Below are 23,071 nucleotides of genomic sequence, written 5' to 3'. Positions count from 1 at the left end.
TCGTCTCGTAAAAGCAAATTTGTTAATTGCAGGCAAGTTATAGATCTTGGCATTTCGAATCGAATACTAAATTATTCGAATCGGTTCTGAAGAAAATTCGAATCGCCGCCATCTTAGATTTCTAGTCCATCAAAGGTCGCAGTGAATGCCCAATTTTTATTGTGGTTATGTAGGCCTAGTTATGTTTTTGAAATGCAATTACGAAATGTGACTCTTCTTATTTAGTTATTAATGAAACATGTTTCATATTGTATGTGACAACAACGCGAACTGACTGAGTGATGAATCCACGTTTTTATCAATTTACGTGCCTGGACTGAAAGACCCATTGCGATAAAAAATCATGTACAATTACGTCCTGCCAAAGAGAATCAGTTAATAATATATAACATACTGTAGTTTGAATAATAATAGTTTATTTGAAAATAAATGACAATACATATAATAAGTGTTACATCATAAAACAACAACACAATGAATTATTATGACATCATCATGACAAAAATTAATAATATGGCACATGTTAATTGAAAAGTATATTTAAAAATAATCAGTGAAATTACAAAACTTGCACCGTAATTACAGAGAACATATATGAACTAAAATTGTGCAAACTTAAACACCTGTAAGGCTTTGTACAAATGGTCTGTACCAAAGCAATTTTGATTAATATATTTATAAATTGATAAAAGAGCGAATAGTCTCAAGCCTCAAGCAGTTGAAGAGTTAGTGTGTGTACCAGGTTAGGACATAATTTTATTCTGATTTTTATTATTTTAGTTCTATTACGAGTTTGGAGACTGTCTGTGTTATCCAAGTGAATATACCCCTGCCCATAGGTTTCATTCCCTACATACAACTTGAAGTAAATTAGGCGAACAAAACTAGTTGTTACTTATCGATTTTAATCAGTAAGTATGTTGATGGGTATTATTTGTCTGTCAGATGCACGCGATATCTCACGGAAGCGAGATTGAATCTGCTCCAGATTTTGCATGTGCAGTCATAATATCTCGGACCAGAAGCCTATTAATTTTGGGCGAATTATGTCGTATAATTAGCGAGTTATCAATTAATTAGTGATGGGACACAAAGTGTCACTATGGAGAAAGAGCGCTGTTTTGGAGGATACCCTAACTTCCGATCAATAAGTATTCGGTCTCTGACCGATAAGCTCGTCTCCATATTAGTACACACACTTCTGGAGCGCCAACTTAACTGTGTGAGCAACGTACATTACACATCCCGGGTCCAAATTCCACCCAAGGTGTAACAAATTAGATAGGCGATGCCGAACTGGGAAGATTACGGTCCTTTCAAATAATAAATATTATCTTATATATGGACAGATATCAATGACTGCTTGTCTGATAGTGATGCGGTATAAAAAATTCTCAATAACTATTGAAAACGTATGGTAAAGCTGATTTGGTAATGGCAGATATTGATTTCCAATTGTTATAAACGGTGACCGTACATTTGAGCCCACGTTCATTTGAACCCATGTGTATATTCGCGGGTTCAATCTATATGCGGGTGCAAAACCCATAGGTTAGGGTTAGTATGGGTTCAAATATCCGTAAAACAACAAAAATTTTCATAGGTGCAATAGTATGCAGGTGCAATTGTCGTGGGTTCAAATGTACACGGGTTCAAATGTAATGGAACCGTTATAAACACATGTGATGGAGATATAAAACACGAAGTTGAAAAGCATCTTCCATATGACAGTGTTATTACATATGAGTGATACAGCTTTATAAACGTTTAAGCGAAAAACGCTGATCTTTGCAGTGTACTAGAAGTACTTCTTGCTTGGTAGATTTGAATAAAAAACGTCCAAATCCACAAATATTAAACCATGTAGGAGCCTAGTAGAGCCCATAAGAAATTTTGTAATGACAGATATAAAACATGACGTTGGAAAGCACCTGCCATATGACAGCGTAAATATCTATGTAAGTTCGATAGCACCATATATTGAATAGAGCCTTTTCTAGCCAAGATAAAGATTACATACAGGGTGGAAAATTTTAAAGTAAAATGGTTGAATTGACGAATACATCCAATGTTTCAATAATACCGGTATTATTTATTAATTCTTCAAATGATATAGCACCATAGACATAAAACACTTTTCCGGTTTATAGGTAAAGATATAAGTAGAAATATTTTTAGCGAAAAACAGTAATCTTTACAGTAGGATTAGGAGTGCCGGTACCTATTGCTCAGTGGAACTCTATGAAAATGGTCCAAATCTACAAATATTAATTCTAGTAAAAGCTATGATTTCAGTCATGTCCACCATCTTTCCCAGGCAGGGGGCGTATGACAGGGGGTGGTTTTGAAGATTGCCCCCCCCCCTTTTTTTTTGAAATGTAAAAAAATAGAAGCATCTTTCTGTAACCCACATAGCAATTTTTTGTAGCTTGAAATGCTTTTTTAGAACCTCAAGATTCATGAAAACACACGATTTCTGGCGTTCGGCCGGACCTGCTAGCTGTTTCGATCTAACTTGGTAAATAGAAATTTCATTTCCCCTGTTCCCAGGGTGTAATAGATGAGGTAAACAATACTGTACCAGATGGAGATCGTAGATCTTCCATGATATAATCAAGAATATCCTTCAATAATTTAGAGTCGTGGGATCCTCATTTAAACAACAAAACAAACCGCCATCTTTAGGACATACCTATAAATTGAGTTAGAAGTGCAGAACCAGAGAGATTCCAGTTTTGTTTAGATTAGTTATCAAGTAACGGAGTCTACTTATCCCGAGTCTAATTTAGAGTAAATGTGTGGATGCATCTTCATAAAAAATTCTGTATCAATTCTGACGACTGTTCCAAAATTTGAAACAATAGATTCAAACAGGTGTTTGTTATGTCATACTATTGTTAGTGATGTAACAATAGATTTTTAAAAAGAAAGGTCGAGAACACACAATGCATGACAATACGACCACTTGTCTGGCATACGCTCGATATTAAATCATGTAACAGATAAATGTGTATTGGAAGATATAATTAGAATTTACAGTCGAAGATGGCCAAAATCATATTATAGACCTTTAAAAGCACGTGGCCACCAACTGGAGACTTTTAGCACCCCTGTTTAACATTCCAGTGGTATTTAGGGCGTATTTTGATTGTAAGATTCCAAATCCCATCCTAAGTCAACAATTCATGCTCAAAAAAAGTGGTCTGAGGTGCAAGAGGATCAAAGCAAAATTTAAAAGCAAAACATACCGGTAATTAAAATATCTTAACACTCATATTTTCTTCAAAAACAATTGAAAAGGGATTTCGATTTTACGTAAGTATATAAACTTGGTAATTCCAAGAAAGCCAATTTGAAAATAGCCGATAGAGCACCTTGGTTTTATTTTGATACAATGTGTAAATTCTTTGTGGTGAAATTCCAAAAGCTCTATTTCAAAAAGGAATGAAAAATAGCAAACATTTGGTGTAAATGTACCAGCATAATGATTAACTAATTTGGCGTGAGAAATTTCCAAAAAAAGTCAAGCTTAAGAACACCATCAGTAGAGGTTGCACGAGAGTAACTTCCAATCCTTCTTCAATGCCTTTGCGCTGGTTGATTCGTATGCGACAATGCAAGGATGTTGTAGCAAGGGAGAAGGATAAACATGACCATACTATTCAATTCAAGAGTGCTGCAGCACAATGACACAAATGTATTGTAGACTGCTTGTTCGAGGAAGTCTGATTTTGGTCAGATGAAACGTTACAGAAATACATTTATGTTAGTGTGCAGCAAGACTCCTGAATTGAATAGAATAGTTATTTTCACTCTTGCTATAGCATCTTTGCGTTATACGCATACAGATTCACTAATGCAAAGGCATAGTTGAAAATAACTGAAGAGTGTCTTGCAGTTTTATTTTGATCCAGGGTACCAATTCCTCAAAGTACAGAATAAAAAACTCAACTCAAAACATTTGAAGTCATTTTCAAAATAGCTTACAGGGCACCTAGCAATCTTATTCTTGTAGTTTTAATCTTGTGTAGGGTGCAAATTTTTTGGAGTGAAAATTTGAAAGTTTCGTTTCAATGGCCATCTCAATCTCGGTCATCTCTAGGCTTTATCCTTGGCCACATTCCAAGTAGATTTCTAGCGATATATCCTTCTTTATCTTGCTTTCTTGCCCACCACCATTCCAGCTCACTAAAAAAATAAAAAGAGTTGATTTCATCAAAATTTTCGGACCTCCTCACGTATGCGCACCAAGATGGCGCACAACCTGAACTCAGGTTGTGTACTATGTTAGGGTTCAGGTTATGCGTCATCATGGTGCTAATACTTCAGGAGTACTAAATTTTTAAGGTAATAATTCTATCATATAAATTTTACTGAAAAAATCATTTTCTATTTATATTATGTCTGAGGAAAAGGTCACCTCACTCAAACGATTAATGATAGAAGAGTTGCAAAACCCAACGGTGAACAGAGAGCTATATCTGAATCTATAGCAGTGGTCCCCAACCTTTCATGGCTCGTGGCCCCTATTCGGACAATATCTCGAAAGGCCCACTTTCGGCGGATTTTAGCACTCATTGAGCTGATCAAGCAATGAAACTAGAAAGTACAGGAAGATCTCTTGTAATGGGAATGTAAAATTAGTTCTTTGCATAGAAATGCCCTCCCCAACTGCACTGTGGCCCCCTTGATAACCGCTGATCTACAAGCGCGGACAAGCTAAGTGCTTTACCGCTGGATTTATAGTCCTGGCAGGAATGTCAGTCGGTGTACGTCGACTGACAGTAACTTGAAACCAGGCGCATCGCCAGGAATGACAAAGGAAATTTCCAATTGCCGAGTTAAGATTGTAAATGTAGCGAAGGTCAAAAACGAGGGTTTTCTAGAGTCTAAAAAACGTTTTAAACTAAAAAAAATGAGAAAAACAGATAAATACAAAAATAGACCTGGTTACCTAGGCTCAAAACTCAATTATAAAAAACAGTTGGTGCTCCAGAAGTATGCGCACCAAGATGTCGCACAACCTGAATCCTAACCGGTACACACATACTATGTTCAGGTTGTGCGTCATCTTGGTGCGCATACTTCTGGAGGTCCAAACAGTTTATTTACAACAGCTAGGCTGACGTTTATATAATAATAAGAAACACAATGTAACAATCGGGGATGTTATGACATTATTTATCAGCTATATAATATAGTCAACAGAAATTTATATCCATGATAAGTATAGTCAAAATTTCAGCAGACACAAGCTGGCCGGATGAAACATTATGGCGGGCCGAGCTCGACCCGTGGGCCGTAATTCGCCTCACCCCTGCTCTAAGATAACTATGCCTTCATCGCGTCTGTGTTATGAAAGCGTGTTATGTGCATTTCTCCTTAGTAATGACTACAAACCCTGTAATGTTGATCAGCAGATTACAGATAGAAGCCATATATATTTGCTTACGTGATTCCGGCTGGAGGGAAAGTAAATATACCTGATGCTTATACACAATATAATATTCATGAATAGCTTCTTTGACAGAATTTCATATCTAATTTCTAATTTCAAGCAAAAGATCTCAGAATCTTAATATAACTCAGTGGTTTTCAAATGATCTGGCCCTGGGAATTTTGACACTATTTTTATCTATGTATTTTTGAGAAATTGGGATTTCCACACTAGTACATGTGAAGTTCGAGAAACGTTGATCTAATTGGTGCTCAGGCCAATTCAGGAATGATTAATATTTGATAGCAGTAGAGAACCAATCAAAACAAAATTATGTTTATTTGACTCTTATTCACACCTTCTGCACCAAACAAGGTTTCGTACAAGCAGCCCCTATGATCCCACGATTTGTAAGGCACAACAGAATTAGTTGGGTCCAGTTAATTGGGTACAAAGCGGAAAGAAAATCATTAAAATATTCTTTAGAATAAAACTTTTCCAGTGGATAATAATTTCTGTTTCGCAAAATATTCAATCCATGGCCGATGCCAGCATTTACCGGTAAAATGTCTTGCCATATTAATTCAATTGTGTTCATCAGCCTTTGCGTCGACTTACGGTAAAATAAAAGCACTACTACTCTGAATAACTAAGGCAATCTGTGGATGTAAAATACTCATAGAAAGAAAAATATGAGAAAAAAAAACTCCAGAAACAGCAGTGTTGAGACACTTCATACTGCTTCAAAATGAATATTTCAAAAACATCAAGGAAAAAAGATCTCTACCTGTCATCTCCTCGTCGTATGATAGTCATTATATCTCCATCTTTATAAGAAAGTTCATCTTCTGCTTCTCCCTCGTAATCATACAAAGCAAACACTTGTCCTTTGTTCACGATTCCAAACTTTTCCTGAAAAATATGATATATTGGATTTGCTTTAATGTGGTTAATAATGGGAACACTTGGCGAATGATGAAATTTTGAAAAAATTGCGATGAAATACAGGTTGTCCATAAAGTCCCTTTACAATTTTGTTATGAAGTCAGTTCTCAATATATCTTAACCAGGTTTGTTGATTATTTATCAGAATTTTTAATAAAAGTATTTTTACTTCATTTAATATATTTGTAAGGGCAAAACAATGTATTACGGTATCGATAAATTCGCTTTAAAAAATTTTAAGACTTTATGGATTATGGACACCCAGTATTTATATGCTTTTTTTAAACTGAATTTAACCAAAGTCTATATTCACTTAATTATTTCAATAAGAAGAGTTTGAAAATCAAAAATATATGTTTTCCATTTCCTTAAAACAGTTCTACAAAGCTCTGCCATTTGGTTTGGAGTCCTCATATGACATTTTACCTGACCACGTTCTTTCTACTCATCACAAAAGAGTAACAAATCATTATTAAATTGTGTAGCACAAAATGACGTGAACCTATATTTAGGGAGAACCGCTCAACTGAAACATGGAAATTTTATAAACAGGTCGGTAACATATTGTGAGACATCAATCCATGTTAATTTTTAAATATTCATGTCTCCACCCAAAATAGTAACAAATTACACTGACGTAGTACAAAACGACATCAACCGAAAATAGGGGGAACTGTTCAACCGGAACAGCGAAACTTGAAACTTTATAAATAGGTCGCTAACGAGAGTATTTAAACCTCTCAAACCCATTGAGTAAATAGTACAATCCTATGTCTGCGATCATATGGAGGTGACTCATTCAGGCATCTGGACCATTGTCAGAAATATAAAGTGGGCGTTTGAATTTGAGAAATTTGTGATAAAATATATATGCTTTTAAGCTATTTTTTAACCGAAGCCATAATCCCCAAATTATGTCAATAGGAAGGATTTAAAAAATCAAAAATAGTTTTTTTTCCTATTTTCTTAACAGTATGGTGGACTCATTCAGGCAACTGAGCCATTGTCAGAAATATAAAGTTGGCGTTTCAATCTCAGCCAATGTTTTTTATAACAATAGGAAAGCTGGCTTATGATCCCTATATCTACCCACAGGGTGACAAAAAATAGAACCCGAGCCGTTTGGAACATATTCTAGAGAAAACATAACTTTTGTGAAAAGCGTCCTAGAATTCTGAAACTTTGGGTACAACCATACACGCACAGAAGACCAAGCACCTGAGCCATTGTCAGGAATATAATGTGGGCATAATAATGTTTTTATAATAATAGAAAACAGGCCTTAGAATTCCTATATCTACCCACAGTATGACAAAAAAAAAAACAGAAATCAATTTGAACATATTACTGAGAGAATAAAACTTTGGTGCAGAGCGTCCTAGATTGAAACTTTTGGTATAATCATACATAAACAGAAGTTTGAAATAGAACCTGGGCCATTTGAAACATATTAGATTGAACATTTTAGGTGCAATCATTCACAAACATATGTTTAAAATAAAACCCAGGTCATTTGGCACATATTGAAAATATGAAAAAAAAAAATTTATGGCATCTCTTTCTTGGGGGTCCCTTGTACTTTGAATATGTAGCCTACATCAGCGATTCAAAAATGAATCAAATATTTGAATACTTTTGAAATTAGTTACTTTTTGTTAAATAAATTCTTAATTATAGAATGAATAGGATCCATGTACATGAAATATCAGGTATATTCGATAGAGTGAATTCTTGATTTCAAAAATTTTAGAATATTTCGTTTAAAAATCTGCTTCTGCACAATCAATATCTAAGGTTCAGGAAGTTTGGAGAATATTGGTTTGGTCTACATTAAGTTATTGAGCCCTTTTTAAAATGTCTCATCAGTTTTAACTTTTCTGCTTTAAAAGCATAATGCCACACATTGTCTTATTCAACATGACCCAACTGTACAACCTATATTCAAAAATATTAGAATGTATCCAATCAACGACAGTACATTATTCAGCATTGACTACCAATTATGCATATCAAATTTAATTATTTGTATAATATTTTTATGTTTGGCTTACTAATTTCGATTACCAAATTTATTTATTTGTAAAAATTTTCAAGTTTGGATTTACGCCCCATAAGTACAAGCATATCAAATTTAAATATTTGAATAAAATCTTTCAGTTTTGCTTACTGCCTCGAAAGCGCAATGCATACAAAAACACAGTTTCTGTATCCTCAGTAAGGACGATCCTACTTGAACCAACAGAAAGGAACTCAAACAATTGATCAATATTAAATAAATACAGCAAACGAAACTGCATAATGACAGAAAAGCAAAGACAAGCTAAAATTCGGTAATTTCTATCATATCAATGGGGTACCTTGAATATATAGTCCACAATGCCACACATTGTCTTATTCAACATAACCCAAAATTGTAATCTATATTCAAAATATTAGACAAGACAAGCTAAAATCCAGTAATTTCTATCATAATTTGCTTATACAGAACCATGTTTAGAGCCTTTTTTTCGGGGGTCACCCTGTACCTTGAACATAATTATAGTCCACAATGCCACTCATTGTCTTATTCAACATAACCCAAAACTATAATCTATATTCAAAATATTAAAATATATTCAATCAACAATAATGCATATCAAATTTTATTATTCGTATACAATTTCCAAGTTAGGCTTTCTGGCTTAAAAACACAAGGATAGCAAATTTAAATATTTGAATAAAATCTTTCAGTTTGGCTTCCTGCCTCGAAAGCGCAATGCATACAAAAACATGATTTCTGTATCCTTAGTAAGGACAATCCTACTTGAACCAACAGAAAGGAACTCGAATAATTGATCAATATTAGATAAATACAGCAAACGAAACTGCATAATGACAGAAAAGCTAAGACAGGTCAAATTATCTATATTTAAAAATTCTATTTTCAAACTCATTTTATTTGATTTTGCATTTGCGCACAGAAATTGTGCTTGCGTGCTATAAAGTTAAATATAGGTTTTATTCTCTTTCTTGGAATTCTACAATATGCTTCATAATTGTTTTCATCAATCATGTATCGCCTTCACGTTGATTATGGAGTCGAAAAAAAACTTTCACTCAATTACTAAACCACAAATACCACAAAGCTAACACACACACGACACACAGACTCTTTAATTCGTAATATTAACGAAATGGGCGCTTTTTCGAGTATCTATGCTGTTTGAAATGAGTTAAAACGAAAGCTAGGGCACCTAACTTGTAAAAATCGGCCAGAACACTTCCGTTTTTTCGCCTACGAAGCACTTCCGCACTCATAATTTGCTTAGAGTAAACACTGCTGTACACTGCATTTTAATAAAATTTGGAAACAAAGTAAAAGAAGGAAAATTCAAAATACCAATTTTTTCATGATCTCATGTCGGGGAAAGCAGGGTATTTCAAGTACATGCTGTCTTTACGGTACTTAAAGAAAGACGACTGTTAAACTAACTTGTTTCAGTATTCCTATGCATTTTCTCTGATTTTTAAAATCAAAATGATTATTCACAATATGACTCTGACCACCTCAGCATGTGAACTTACAAATCTATTTGGAACATGTTATGACTTATATTATGATTATACAGTAAAACTAGACGGACCGATATATGAAACAATATGTAAACGAGAATATCGGTCAGAGCCCGAAGACTTATCGATCGAAAGTTAGGGGATCCCCCAAAACAGCGCTCTTACCCCATAGTGACACCTTGTGTCCCATCACTAATTAATTAATAACTCGCTAATTATACGACATAATTCATCCAAAATCAATAGGCTTCCGGTCCGACATATGATGAATGCACATGCAAAATCTGGAGCAGATTCAATCTCGCTTTCGTGTGCATCTAACAGACAAACAGACAGACAAATACCTATCAACATACTTACCGATTAAAATTGATAAGTAATCAATGGCACCCAACCTTTTATGACTGGTGGTCCCTATCCGGAGGCTTTTAGAACTCATGGCCCCTCTGTTTATCATTGGAATAGTATTTATAGTGTTATTTTCATTGGTAGATTCTGAATGCCTTTAGGTTCAAACAATTCATGATCACAAAGTGAAAACACTCTGTGAAATTATCTTATCAGGCAATGGTACTAGGAAGAACGAGGAGTTTTCTTGTGAAGTGAAAAGTAAAATCAGTTCTTCACCTAGCATTGTGGTCCCCTTCAAATGCTCTGTGGCCCCCTTGGAGGGCCACGGGCCCACGGTTGGGGAACCACTGATGTAAATAGTTCACTGAAGTAAAAGAACAACGGCATGTAAACCTACAAACCTATTTGCAACATGTTATGACTCATGCAGCACGATCGATATATTAAGGAATATGCAAATTTAAATAACTCAAGTAGCCTAAATGAATAATAGCATGTGAACTCACAAATCTATTTGGATCATGTTATGACTTAGGTATATTATGATTATGCATGATGACCGAACATGCCGATACATATCGAGCAATATGTAAATAAATAACTGAAATATATGAACAACGGCACAATTTCCATTTGGATTCTAACTGTTACATACAAGGATTACCGAAACCAAATTTTTATTGAAACTAGAGAGCGATGCTCAGATATATGGACATAAAGGCCAAAACGGAGTAGTACTGGTGTGCAAACTGTCACAGTAGACTAACGGTACTGCAGTCTTCATGATTAACGAGAGAGCGGAACTACCACAAGGTGCACAATTTTTGATTACATTGCACACAGAAAAGATTGCACACATCTTTAACCACTGAAAATTTCAAGGCAATTGGTCCATTGATGAATGAGAAAAGCGATCATAAAATAAACGATAGTTTCATATGGAAATTATCATTTTGAAAACTCTGAACGAGCGGCCACGGATACACAAAGAGCTATTGTGTGTTTGGAAGGACTGGACTCATGCCCAAGTATATATACACCTTTTAGCAGGTGGTTAAACAAACCATTAATACCGCCAAACACAAAAGGTTTACAAAGAGGCCAAGATTCAAAAATAAGCTTTGTATTTGAAATAACAAGCTTGGACTTTACATCAGCAACTAATAATGTATGGTCCTGTTACAATTTCAATTTTGTTATGAAGACAGTTCTCAATATTAATAATATATAAACATGATTATTAATTACTATTGTATTTATTAATATTGATATTAATCGAACTTTCTAACTACGGAGTCAGCAACCGGGATTCCAGATTTCTAAATTTAATAACCAGGTTTGTATTATTTTAACCTGTATTCATTTGATACACATATAAGGGCTAACAAACTATACATGGGTAAATCCTTTAAAATGTTAGGTCTTTACGAATACTCTGCGACTGTATGTTACTATATATAAATGAGCCACAGTACTTACTTGACTATCTATAAGCGGTACATATATTGTGTCTTTTTTAACTGATCATACTTGATTGTATATAATATATATTTTATGGTTTTGAGATATTTTGAAGTAGGTCTCAAGTGTTTTAAAGCTACTTAGGCTTTTCATAAACATTGTTTCGAATTTGTGACCTTCATAGTAGAAGGATAGAATGTTACAGAAATTCAATGCAATAGCTATAATTATTATGATTGTGTTAAGTTGTATCTTGCTATTACTGAATAAGTCAGACAATGGTTTAAATCAGGGGTCTGCAACAGGCCGCCTACAGTCCATAACCCGGCCTGCCAAGCCATTTAGTCTGTCCCTTGTCAACACTCAGATTTTTCTCCATCAACCATAAAAATCTCATCCGACAGTTTACGTTTGAAAAGGTGCTCACATGGATAAAATGCATAGAAAAAATTTCTATTGTCGCTGCGTTTGCCTAGGGAATTTATTACTGTGAGGCTAAGCGATAGCTGCATTTTCCTCTCTTGCCTTTCTCGCTAAATTTTGGCAACAACAACAAAAAGCGTTGCACACCCGCGGATTAAATTATTCAAAATGTTCCCAGATTGAAAAAAAAAAACATAATGCCTCCCGTGTTTATTAATAAAGACCACACCAGGCCATTTGGCCTGCTACTGATATTACCAATTTCAAATATTTAATCCATGTTCTCTTATTACTGCTTTCTATGTGAAGTTTTGTATGTGAAATATTCGTATGTGAAACCTTTGTATGTGAAATCATTGTATGTGAAATCATTGTATGTGAAACCTTTCTAATGTAACTCCCTTACAAATCCTTTGGAAAAAATGAAATGATTTGAAGAAGCATTACAAAATCTTTTCGGTAATTCATATACATTCTAATTTGTGTGTTCACACATAATTTTATCAAAACCTTTGGTCCACAATCTCCCTTATACAAAGAAAATATAATTTTTGACCCGCTCATTGAAAAAATTGCCATCCACGCTGTATGGCATCAACTAACCCAGTGGTTCTCAACCCTTTCCATAATTCCTTCCTTCATCTACTTTGGAACTTATATACCTCCCTCACTATAAAAATTACTTTGCTTGTTCAACCATTATTAATGGTTGCTATTGTTAACATACACTACGACTTTCGCACAGTTCAAGTAGTTAATGAGGTGTGGATAAATATGTATTATAATGATAATAACAATCAGTTCTCCCTAAAAAAGAATATTACGGTAGTAATACTACAGCAAGTATGAAGCAAAATCCCCAAGAATTCATCCCGGCCAGGGAACTTCAGACTAACCTGTATTCCTGATAAATAATCAAAGCATGGCAGATATCCTTCATCCAATTCTTCACATTTATCAGCTGCGGTTTCACCATCGCTTATCGTAGTTGCGAAGATACAAGCCCCATTTTCTACGAGGAACTTTGCCATACTCAAGTTGTTACAAGAGGCAGCGCAATGCAGAGGCGTCCAGCCATCAGTATCAGCCGCATTAATGTCACTCCTGAAGAGGAAAAAGTATATTTTCAATAAATGGTTACGGCATTGGTTTGCAACATTTTTGGTGTTGCGAAACCCCAGTGACACATTCCAGAGACTTGAAGAACTCTGTGCAATAGTTTAATTAATTGTCTTTTTTCGTCCGTATTGTATTACACTGTAGATATATCTATAAGCAAACCTAATATTGAAAAATCAAAATTGCCCTCAGTGCAGCAAGTTTGATAATAGTGGCAGCCCCCGACCCACAAAACTCCCGGGTTAACCAAGAGTTGAAACATCTCACAAAAAATTGCAGATTTCAAAATGATGAAGTAATGGTTGAAAAATCTCTAAAAATATAGAAATTTCAAAATACATGCTTTTCATTATCCTTCATAAGAAAAGGAAGGGAATTGATATAACAAAGAGCAATTTAGTAACATTTTTTATAATAGGACACTTTAATTTTCTATATTTTATCACTTCCATAAAACATAACCCAGCCGCATATCCTATCTAATCCCTATAAACCTAAACCAAATATTATTGACTTTCTAAAGCACCTTACACTTGAAGAGTTTCCCATAGCTTTTAATATGTATTAATCCAGCTTATAGACAATTCCATGTTAGTAAGCTTTTAATCTTATTGTATTATGGTTTAGATGCCATGAGAGATTTTCATTGGAAGTATTAGGTGGATTTCACATAAAATAATTTCATGTGGAAAGTTTTTTACATAGAAAGATTTCACATACAAAGTTTCTCACATTGAAAATTCCACAGAAAGATTTCACATAAAATATTTCAGATGGGAAGATTTCGCATAGTAGAAAGCATAACAAAAAGATTTCTATTTATCAGCGTGGAATTTTAATAGGCAAAAAGCTATCTGCAGGAAAAAACTAAGCACCCAAAATTGAATATTCTAATATTCCACTATGAATGTACTTTTTTTTATTAACCACCAAATTTCAAATGCGAAAAACTATGACTTTTATATCATTTGTTTGGCATGTATGGTGGTTGTGGTCCAAAATGTCAAAAAATATAGAATATTCAAATACATTTCAAATTATGTATATTTGATACAGTAAATTCTCATTTTCCAGAATTAAAAAAAAATTTATTGCCAAGGTTTTGTGGAAATGGCCATCAGACAAAAAAAGTATGCAACAATCTATGTCGTCATTGTTTATAATATATTTTCCAAACCAAAATGTCATTCAAAAACAATAATTCAAATTATCTTGAATCCATACAGCACATTTTTTCCAATTTTTTTTAATTTCAATTTTTCAAGCTCAATTATTCAAAAGTCCTGAAACAGGACATGGCTTGTAAAAACAACATTTTTATCATAGCCGTAAGGTAGAGAAGATTTTCCAAAACATACAATAATGGCCGCCCTGTCGAGACATTGACAAATTAAAATTTTGTAATGGTTGATCTGACGTTGAAATCTAACCACTTACAGGAAGGGAGATTTATTTATAATATAAACTCATCATTTAAGAGAAATTCTAAATTGAAGGAAGCATCTGAAATAGATATGTACAATACAAATGACAAATACTGTAAATAAAGGTCATATTCAAATGTAGTTAAAATTATCTACATTAAATATGGAAATTATTGATTTTTGTAATAGTCTAGACCAGGAGTTCCCAAGCTTTTTTCAGGACGACCCCAAAGACAACTTTCAAGTGTCCAGTGCGATCCCGGTATATTTTTCATGAAACTTTAGAGCTTCTTTCACTGGGCCTTTGAGTTTGAACATGTGGTGGTTTCAAATAAAATAAGCTAAAACCAAACAGTGATGTCACAAGAGGCACACACATTTTCAATAGCATAAGCATAGAGTGACGGCTATGGGCCTGTTTTACAGTAAGCCATGGTACAAACTGCTATATTTAACATGGTTTGTCAAATTTTAGATGATTTATGTATTCATCCTTTACAACACCTCAGCAACCTCACCGACCCCATGACCTCTTCGCTGCCCTACCTATATATCACTTCGACCCAATTTGGGGTCGCGACCCCTGGTCTAGAATGTCATCACTCAAAAAAATTTGTTAATTTACATAGGGCAGTCATACAAAAGTAATTTAAGTAGGCATGTGACCTCCCTTCCTAAATATATTAGTGTTATTAACTATACATATAAAAATAGAAATGAACGGAAATTGGAAAAAGACGACAAACTCCTTAAATATATTGGAGTTATCCAATTTACAAGGCAAAAATAGTGAATATGTTAATGATTTTATTATTTTTATTAAAATGAAATTGAGTACCGTATGTATTTTTAAAAACGTTCAAAATTTTTACGATTCAGCATTACGATCTAATTTAAAAATTAGATCGAGAACTGTCTCTGTTAGCCAAGTGAATATACCCCCTGCCCATAGGTTTCAGTCCCTTTACACAACTTGATGTAAAGTAGGCGAACAAAATTGATTACCTCAATATTGGTACACACACTTCTGGAGCGCCCAAAATTGAATTGTTTTTACTGATTCGGTTGAATTAATTTCAAAGGATGGCGTACGTACACAGCGTATTTAATTTCTTGTGGTTTATTTCTAATCGCAAAATAGTTCATTTTCTGGTTTTCAAATTAAATTTGTATACAACGATGTTAAGTTTAATAATGTGTACTTGGTTATATTATTCGACACATTCAGTATAGTCAAACGATTGGTAAACTTGATAAAGAATGGGCAGTAGATGTGTGTCTTCTAAATTGTAATCTTGCATTGGAAGTTTATGACGTAGTGATCATCAGTGCAAATTTCACTTGGCATTAGTTCAAAATGATCTGTTTGCAATCATTTTATGTATATTGAACTTATCATAGTGCATTCATACTTGCTTTTATCTGATTTTTCAGGGGGGAATGGACATTCAAGTTAATTTTCTTGGAAGTTGACCAAAAAAGTGGTCAACAATAATGTTTGCAAATCATTTCAATAGACAACATAACCCAAATATCCTCGAGTTCTGTGAAATATTGTAATTCTAAAAACAGGGCTTTGAGTAACTATTGTGTGCATATGTCGCTGTATTATTTTGGTGTGTCCATTGTTTTTCATTTTCGATCGATACCAAATTTTCAGTACTCTAAGATCGGGACGCTAGAGGGATACTCATTTTCTACTTTTTTTTCAAATTCACTATCCCACGAAATCTGATATTCCCCCCAAATTCTGTTGGATTTTATAATTTACTGGCACACTTTTATATGACATTCAGTGCATTTCTTTATGACATTCGATACTCCTTTACATTTTCCTGTTTTTTGCTGACATTAACATAAAGGGTGTCCATAATATCCATTCACAATTTCAATTTTTTTATAAAGTCAGTTCTTAATATATCTTGACCCGGTTTCTTTTAATCAGTAATTGTTTAAGTATTTTTACTTCATTTAATACTTATGTGAGGGCTTAAACAATATATGGTAGCGATATATCTCATTTGCAATTTTAAATATTTTCAAGACTTTATGGACACCCTATATTATTATTTATCATTTAACCTTCATGTCCATAAATTGAACATTGCTCTCATGTTTATTGTTATTGACCTATTTGTTTCGGTCATAAAACAAAGTACAACTTTCAATCATTATTATTGATTGTCAGAAAGAGCAATAAAACATTATAACAAGTTATTGATGTGTTGTATTGAAGCAATTTTTTTTGCTTGAATAGCTTTTAATCCCTCAAGACACTTGAAAACCACGTTTTTAGGCGTCTGGCTGGACCTGGTTCAACTTAAATTAAATTAAAATTTCAGCTTATAGGCATGGATATACAGTAGGTATATTTCATTATTACATACATCATAAAAATATATGGAAAATACAATCCATATTGTTTCTTGTTCTCTAGTTACATTCAAAGATATTTATAGAACTTGTTTCATGTAACTTGAATAACCATGACATGATACCAAGGCATGCCCGAGAAACACGATACCGAAAATAGCAACATGTCTGGTTATTGTGCATATGTACAATCTTTGTCTATCTGGGATTTTTCTGGGTGCAATCATACATAAACAAAAATGTTATTGAATGAATCTTAAATTTATGGGTTCTGAGTTTTTTGGTCACCCTGTTTAGATTAGTAGTTTATTTGGACTTGGTGATCTCTGTTATACACAAGAATGGGCGCTTCAAAAGTATGTCAACCAATATGGTGGTTCCGAACTCGTAATAGAACTAAAATAAGGAAAATCGAAATAAAATTATGGCCTATTCCTAACCTGGTACACATACTACAGCAGTACCCAAGAATGTATTTAAAATTCAACCCAATTCATTTTTTGATCTCGAGTTACAAAGATGTTTATCAGTTTCAGAAACTCAATAACCAACCAATAACATGATTAACTTTTCAAAGAACTGGTAATATGACCCTCGTAATACCTTTCAATTAACTTTGTGTTTTGCCTCGAGACATGATACCGAAAATAGAAACATGTCTGGTTGTTGTACATAGGTACTGAATATTTGATAACATTATCAATTGAGGAGTTGAATACAGGTAAACACGTAACCACATATGATTGGCTCATGGCCACATAGGAAATATGGGTCAGTGTTTAATAAACACCACACCAGGCCATCTGGCCTACTAGTGATATAACTAATTTCAATATTCAATTCGTTTTCACTTATTCCTGCTATCTATGTGAAGTTTTGTATGTGCAAGTTTTGTATATGCAAGATTTGTATGTGAAACTTTTTTGAAAAACTTTCTATGTGGAATATTTCTACGCGAAATCTTTATATGTGAAACACTTTCCATGTGAAATCTTTCTATGTGAAATCAACCTAATACTTCGCAAGACTAAAATAGTAAAGTCAACTCACCCATAATGTACAAGAAATCGAACAAGGTCCGTATGTCCAGCGCAAACAGCGTTGTGTAGAGCAGTAATCCCTTCATCATTGGCCCCACTAGGGTCTGGAACCTGGTCGATAATATCCTGAACTAAATCAAATTCCCCTTCAAGAGAGGCATCAAGCAGAAGAGCAAGAGGGTCGAAACGGATCCGTAGACCTTTCGGAATGCTTGCTCTCGTTTTGAGATTGCTTTTCGTCGGGACGGGGGCGTAAGGAAGTTGTGGTACGACTATAGATGGAAGGGTGGAAGAAGATATATCTGAACTAGTTTCAAAGTCATTTGAATGTTGTGGGGAGTGGTCATCGTAATCATCTCTGACACGTGATTGGTCTTCTTGTACTTCAGGGGTGGGGATTTGACTGATTTCTTGCCCTGATTTCATTTGATTGACAGCCGCCGCAATTTTGCGTAAATTTTGTTGCTGTTTGCGATACGCCGCAGGAGACACGTTATGCTCATAACTAATTGCATCTGGTAGTTGCTGCTCTGGAGCAGGTATGGGTGGAAGTGGAGGCTTCGCAGGTGCCACATATGCTGGTGGTGGGGTGTCTGGTATGGGAGGTACAGGAACAGCAGGCGTGTCATCTCCACTTGGGCGGTAAAAGGGCGTGTCAGCTTGTTTATAAATTTGCTCATAAATGAATTTTGGGATCGCAGGCCCTTGAGGTCGCTCTGGCTCCGTAATTGAGCTTCTCTTTTTAAGCGGGCGAGGTGCGTGTGCAAATTTTCTTCGAAGTGCTTCTATATCAATTGGTACATGTCGTTCAGGGGAATTAGAGTCCCCATAAACAGCACGAGACCCGCTTGGGTACGGGGGTGGAGGGTGACCAGCAGGGGGTTGGGTGTATCGAATATTTCCACTCGGAAGTACGGTAACGTTCGAAGGCAGAAACGAAGGGGTTGTGACGGCAGGTGGTTGAGTATAAGCGAAGAGATTTATTCCAGGGCTAGAAGCTGCGTTTGTTGCGGTAGGAGATCCATAGCCTTGCTGTTGCTGGGCTCCTTTTGCGAACATTGGTCTCACTTTGGCAGTGAGAGATTCAGCTTTCGGAGGTGGCGTTGGGAATAGCTGTGCCATCGCAGACTGGGCCCGATTTCCAGCAGAAATAGGGGGTGGTTTGTTGCCCGGTTGGGCTTTTTCGAACATCGCACGGTTAGCTGCAAAACCATCACCCTGTCCTTGCAAGTTATCGCTGCTATTCGATTTTGTTAACTGCTGTTTTTGGGGAAGTTTATTTCCACTAGGAGCGCCATACGTGTTTTGTCTTGGCATATAAGGGGGCGTTTGCCTGTTCGAATTATCAATTTGACCACGATAGGGTTGGCCAGCTTGTTGTAACATTCCTTGACTATTGTTGTTGTTAACTTGTTCCTGACCATATCCCTGGTAATTCCCTTGCCTGTGCTTCATATGCATCATGTCATAATCCTCTTGTACATTTTGCGGGCTTTGTTTTACCGGTTCGACTGCGGCCACAATCGTGTGCATTTTTCCTGGGGGTACTTTGTACGATTGCGCTTTGTATTTATCGCCCCCAGACCATTGGTCGTCGGGAAGACCTGCAGCTGCTCTTTTCTTTTTTAATCTGTCAGTAAGGTCTTCGATTCTGCGATCTAAGTCGCCAGCGTCTTCGTTCCGTTTTTTCAAAACGCTTCGTTTTTCGTTGAGTTGTTTTTGTTGTTCCTCATTCATGTGATTTAAAATTGATAATTCCTTCCGTAATTTTTCGAGCTCGGATGTGGATGAGTAATTTCCATCGACTGCAGTGTTAGTGACCTGTGGAGTTATAATTAGAAATTCAAATTTAAAACAAATTATGACGCTCCAGAAGTGTGTGTACCAATATGGAGGTAACTAATTTTGTTCGCCTACTTTTCATCAAGTTGTGTAAAAGGACTGAAACCTATGGGCAGGGGGTTCACTTGGCTAACATATTCACTTGGCTAACACAGACAGTCCCCGAACTCGTAATAGAACTAAAATAAGGAAAATCGGAATAAATTTATGGCCTAAACCCTAACCTGGTACACATACTACGAGAATACCCAAATTTGGATAATTATAAGCAAGTATTAGATTTTTTCGATTTCAAACTCAATAATTTATTTAAGATTCTTCATGGCCAATGGCTTCGCCAATGGGTGCGAAAGAAACCAAATCCCCCTAACCCAAAGATTGAAAATGAATTTGAACAAATATAAGCTGAAAGTGACAAATATTACGATTCATGTTTTTCATAGAATTATTTTTACACATTTTTTTGAAGATTCCAGGCCTAAAGAGAACCAAAGTCGTTTCATCAGTTTCGAATATCATGTTTAGATTTATTGGGAGGGTCTTGAAGCTTTATTTGTTAGATTTCTTTATTATGTAGGCCCACACATATTTTCAATGTGTTTTTTTATTAAAACATACTTTCGCTTCACTATCTGAGATCTGTTATTTGTAGCTTATTGTAAGGTCTCGACTAATTCCCTCCAAAAAAAGCTTAGGTTTACTTTTTGATATTACAAAAGTAAATTTTTTTTAGATGTATGTAAAGAAAAAACTCTCAAGTAGCGTTCTGACCTGTTGACCACTATCTTGACCTCCTGACCCCAGTTTGCTATTCTTCAGATCGTCAAGTTGTCTTGTTAGGTCGTCAACCTTAGAAACGGCTTTTGATAATTCCGATTGTTTTTCTTCAAACAACGATCTCACTGCTTCTAGTTCAGCAGAGAGATTTGTATTGTCATATCTGTAGAAATATAAACAAGCCAATAAAACAATTGATTATGGCAGTGGTTCCCAAACGTTTTCAAGCGACCCAAATTTCTTGAAAAAATTTTGCAAAATCGAACGACTCAAGGATTTGCTCAAACACTAGGCGTTATGTAATGCTTATGCCTTAATTGTGAGTAAATTGGTAACATGGCGTTATTGGCCGTACTTTGGAGACTCCGGGTTGTAAATTTGTCTCAAAACTGGTGACAAAGATTGAACAGGCTCTGCTATCTAAACAAACGACCAGATCTTTTCAAGTCTGGAAGGCATGGTGTTTTTGTTCCTCGCTCAATATCGCTAACCGCCGGCCTAATTTTTCAATTGCAAAGTCAACAGCAACCTTTTTAATTTTGAAAACACCCACTTTTGCTTCCTAATTTTTTGGTTTTCTGTGAGGTGAGCTAAAAGTGTAGGTGTTTCGGGGGCAAAAAAAGTTTGAAAAATGCTGATCTAACATATAGGATATCCTTCACAGGATTGGAACCCGCAATTATGGGATTCATCAGTATTTTACCTTCTTTGATCCAATTTTCCTCTCATTGCTCTAATTTTCTTTAACTTAGCTTCTTGGGCTTCAGCTTTCTCTCTGAGTCGTTTCAGTCTATCGTTCTCGCCCAACATTGCTTGTTGTTGTTGTGCCTGTTGTCGTAGAAACCTTAGCCTCTGTTCCTTTCCTACCAGCATTTGTTGCTGCTGCTCTATTTGTTTTTGTTGTCTTTGAGCCATTTCCTGAATTAATATTTATATTTAATTAAAAAAGTAAGAAAAGTGACCAAAATTTACAACGTTAACCAAAACAGCGATTTTCAGCACGGCTCGTAGGATTTTTCAAATTGGCCTGGAGTTTCCATTGGGCATATTGTGGGTTTTAAAAATAAAATAAAGCTGAAATTGAAACAAGGTTTGTAAGTTCAACTTAACGAGCTGATAAATAGACACAAGGATTAGTTTGGTCATTGACACTTTTACTGCATTCTTTATATCAATAAAAAGAAAACATTTTAATGATACCCAAAATTATTTTGTGGGATTTCTTTGCTGAAAATGGACCACAAGCTTTAGTAATCTAGGTTGCACACAAGTCTTCGAAGGTTGGAAACCACTTCACTAGACTCCTAATCAAGAAAACAGTATCTACCTTAAGCTCAGCCAGAGACAGATCAGTTCGATTCGCAAGAGATTGGATGACATTTTGATCATCAGCCCAGCTATTCTGTCTTTCAATAATGTTTCCAGCACTCCCACTAACATGACGGAGATAAAACTGAACTTCTGGTGCATATGATCCCCATTGCTGCAGTATGGTGTATGGTTTCTCACCTGAATAAAGAATTATTTTGATTCCAAGAAGAATATTTGAAATTGACTGCAAGAATGTAAGAACGCTACATTCTAATGATTGATTAATAACATAATTGGTTTGAAAGTGGAGCCTTTCATCTCCCCGGTATGTAACTACAAGCAAACAATGTTTTATTGTATTGCTTACCACACCGTTACCAAAGCCAGGGCTGTAGAACCATCAAAAATTTACAATTGACGATGGCTCCAGGTAAATAAAATCCGACTCTGGACAAGAAAAATTTCAACACCGACTTCAAACTTCGAATTTAGACTTTGGGGAGTTTGAAAATATGACAATGTTCAATCTCTGTGATATACATATTTTAAACTGCTTTATAATTATAAACCTATTTTTCAGTAAGAAATAAATACAACTGTATACCTTCACTGACTTCTCTTTCATTCCCCCTCCATAGCTCTGCCAGATGGCAAGCTGTTTCACCGGGCTCTCTACAGTATTGTATAACATCTAGTGCAGTTGTGTTAGGAGTTATCGGAGCATCAACAGCTGAGTTTGGATCGTCAGATAGGAAGACTTTTATCACTGCTGGAATCATCATTTCGGTCACGGATTAACGAGTTTGTGACCTTTAAACTTTTAACTTCCTCAGAATTTAGAGTAATTCAGTTACGGGTCAATAATTTTATGAACTTTGAACTTCCCCAGAAGTTTGAGTTATCCAGTTATGGATCAATGATTTGATGACCTTTAAACTTTGAACTTTTATGAGTAATCCAGATATGATATTAGCAGGTTCCAACTTCTGATGAAATTGCAAGTAATCCCGTCACAG

At 35.2% G+C, this 23,071-nt stretch overlaps 1 protein-coding gene across 1 annotated transcript; it reads right to left on the bottom strand.

Moving 5' to 3' along the window:
* Positions 1–391: 391 nt before the first annotated feature.
* LOC120342207 (apoptosis-stimulating of p53 protein 1-like) lies at positions 392–22,974 on the bottom strand. Its single transcript, XM_078116914.1, has 8 exons — positions 22,660–22,974; positions 22,072–22,253; positions 21,448–21,662; positions 20,739–20,907; positions 18,136–19,946; positions 13,066–13,273; positions 6,225–6,349; positions 392–4,188 (listed from the first exon to the last, which is right to left on the bottom strand). The coding sequence occupies exons 1-8, from the start codon at positions 22,835–22,837 to the stop codon at positions 4,083–4,085; spliced, it is 2,994 nt and encodes a 997-aa protein (XP_077973040.1). The 5' UTR covers positions 22,838–22,974; the 3' UTR covers positions 392–4,082.
* Positions 22,975–23,071: the final 97 nt, after the last annotated feature.

The sequence above is a fragment of the Styela clava genome, chromosome 10 (genome assembly GCF_964204865.1).
Source record: "Styela clava chromosome 10, kaStyClav1.hap1.2, whole genome shotgun sequence".
NCBI lineage: Eukaryota > Metazoa > Chordata > Ascidiacea > Stolidobranchia > Styelidae > Styela > Styela clava.
This window is presented reverse-complemented; position numbering and strand designations above follow the sequence as displayed.

What these genes read in the sequence shown, in the direction of transcription:
- LOC120342207 (XM_078116914.1), bottom strand. Translation starts at nt 22,837, where the DNA reads ATGATGATTCCAGCAGTGATAAAAGTCTTCCTATCTGACGATCCAAAC. An exon ending in CGATTTCTTGTACATTATGG is followed by an intron (nt 13,274 to 18,135) that starts GTGAGTTGACTT and finishes TTTCCTCTTCAG; the next exon opens with GAGTGACATTAATGCGGCTG. An exon ending in ATACGACGAGGAGATGACAG is followed by an intron (nt 4,189 to 6,224) that starts GTAGAGATCTTT and finishes TTATTTTTTTAG; the next exon opens with TGAGCTGGAATGGTGGTGGG.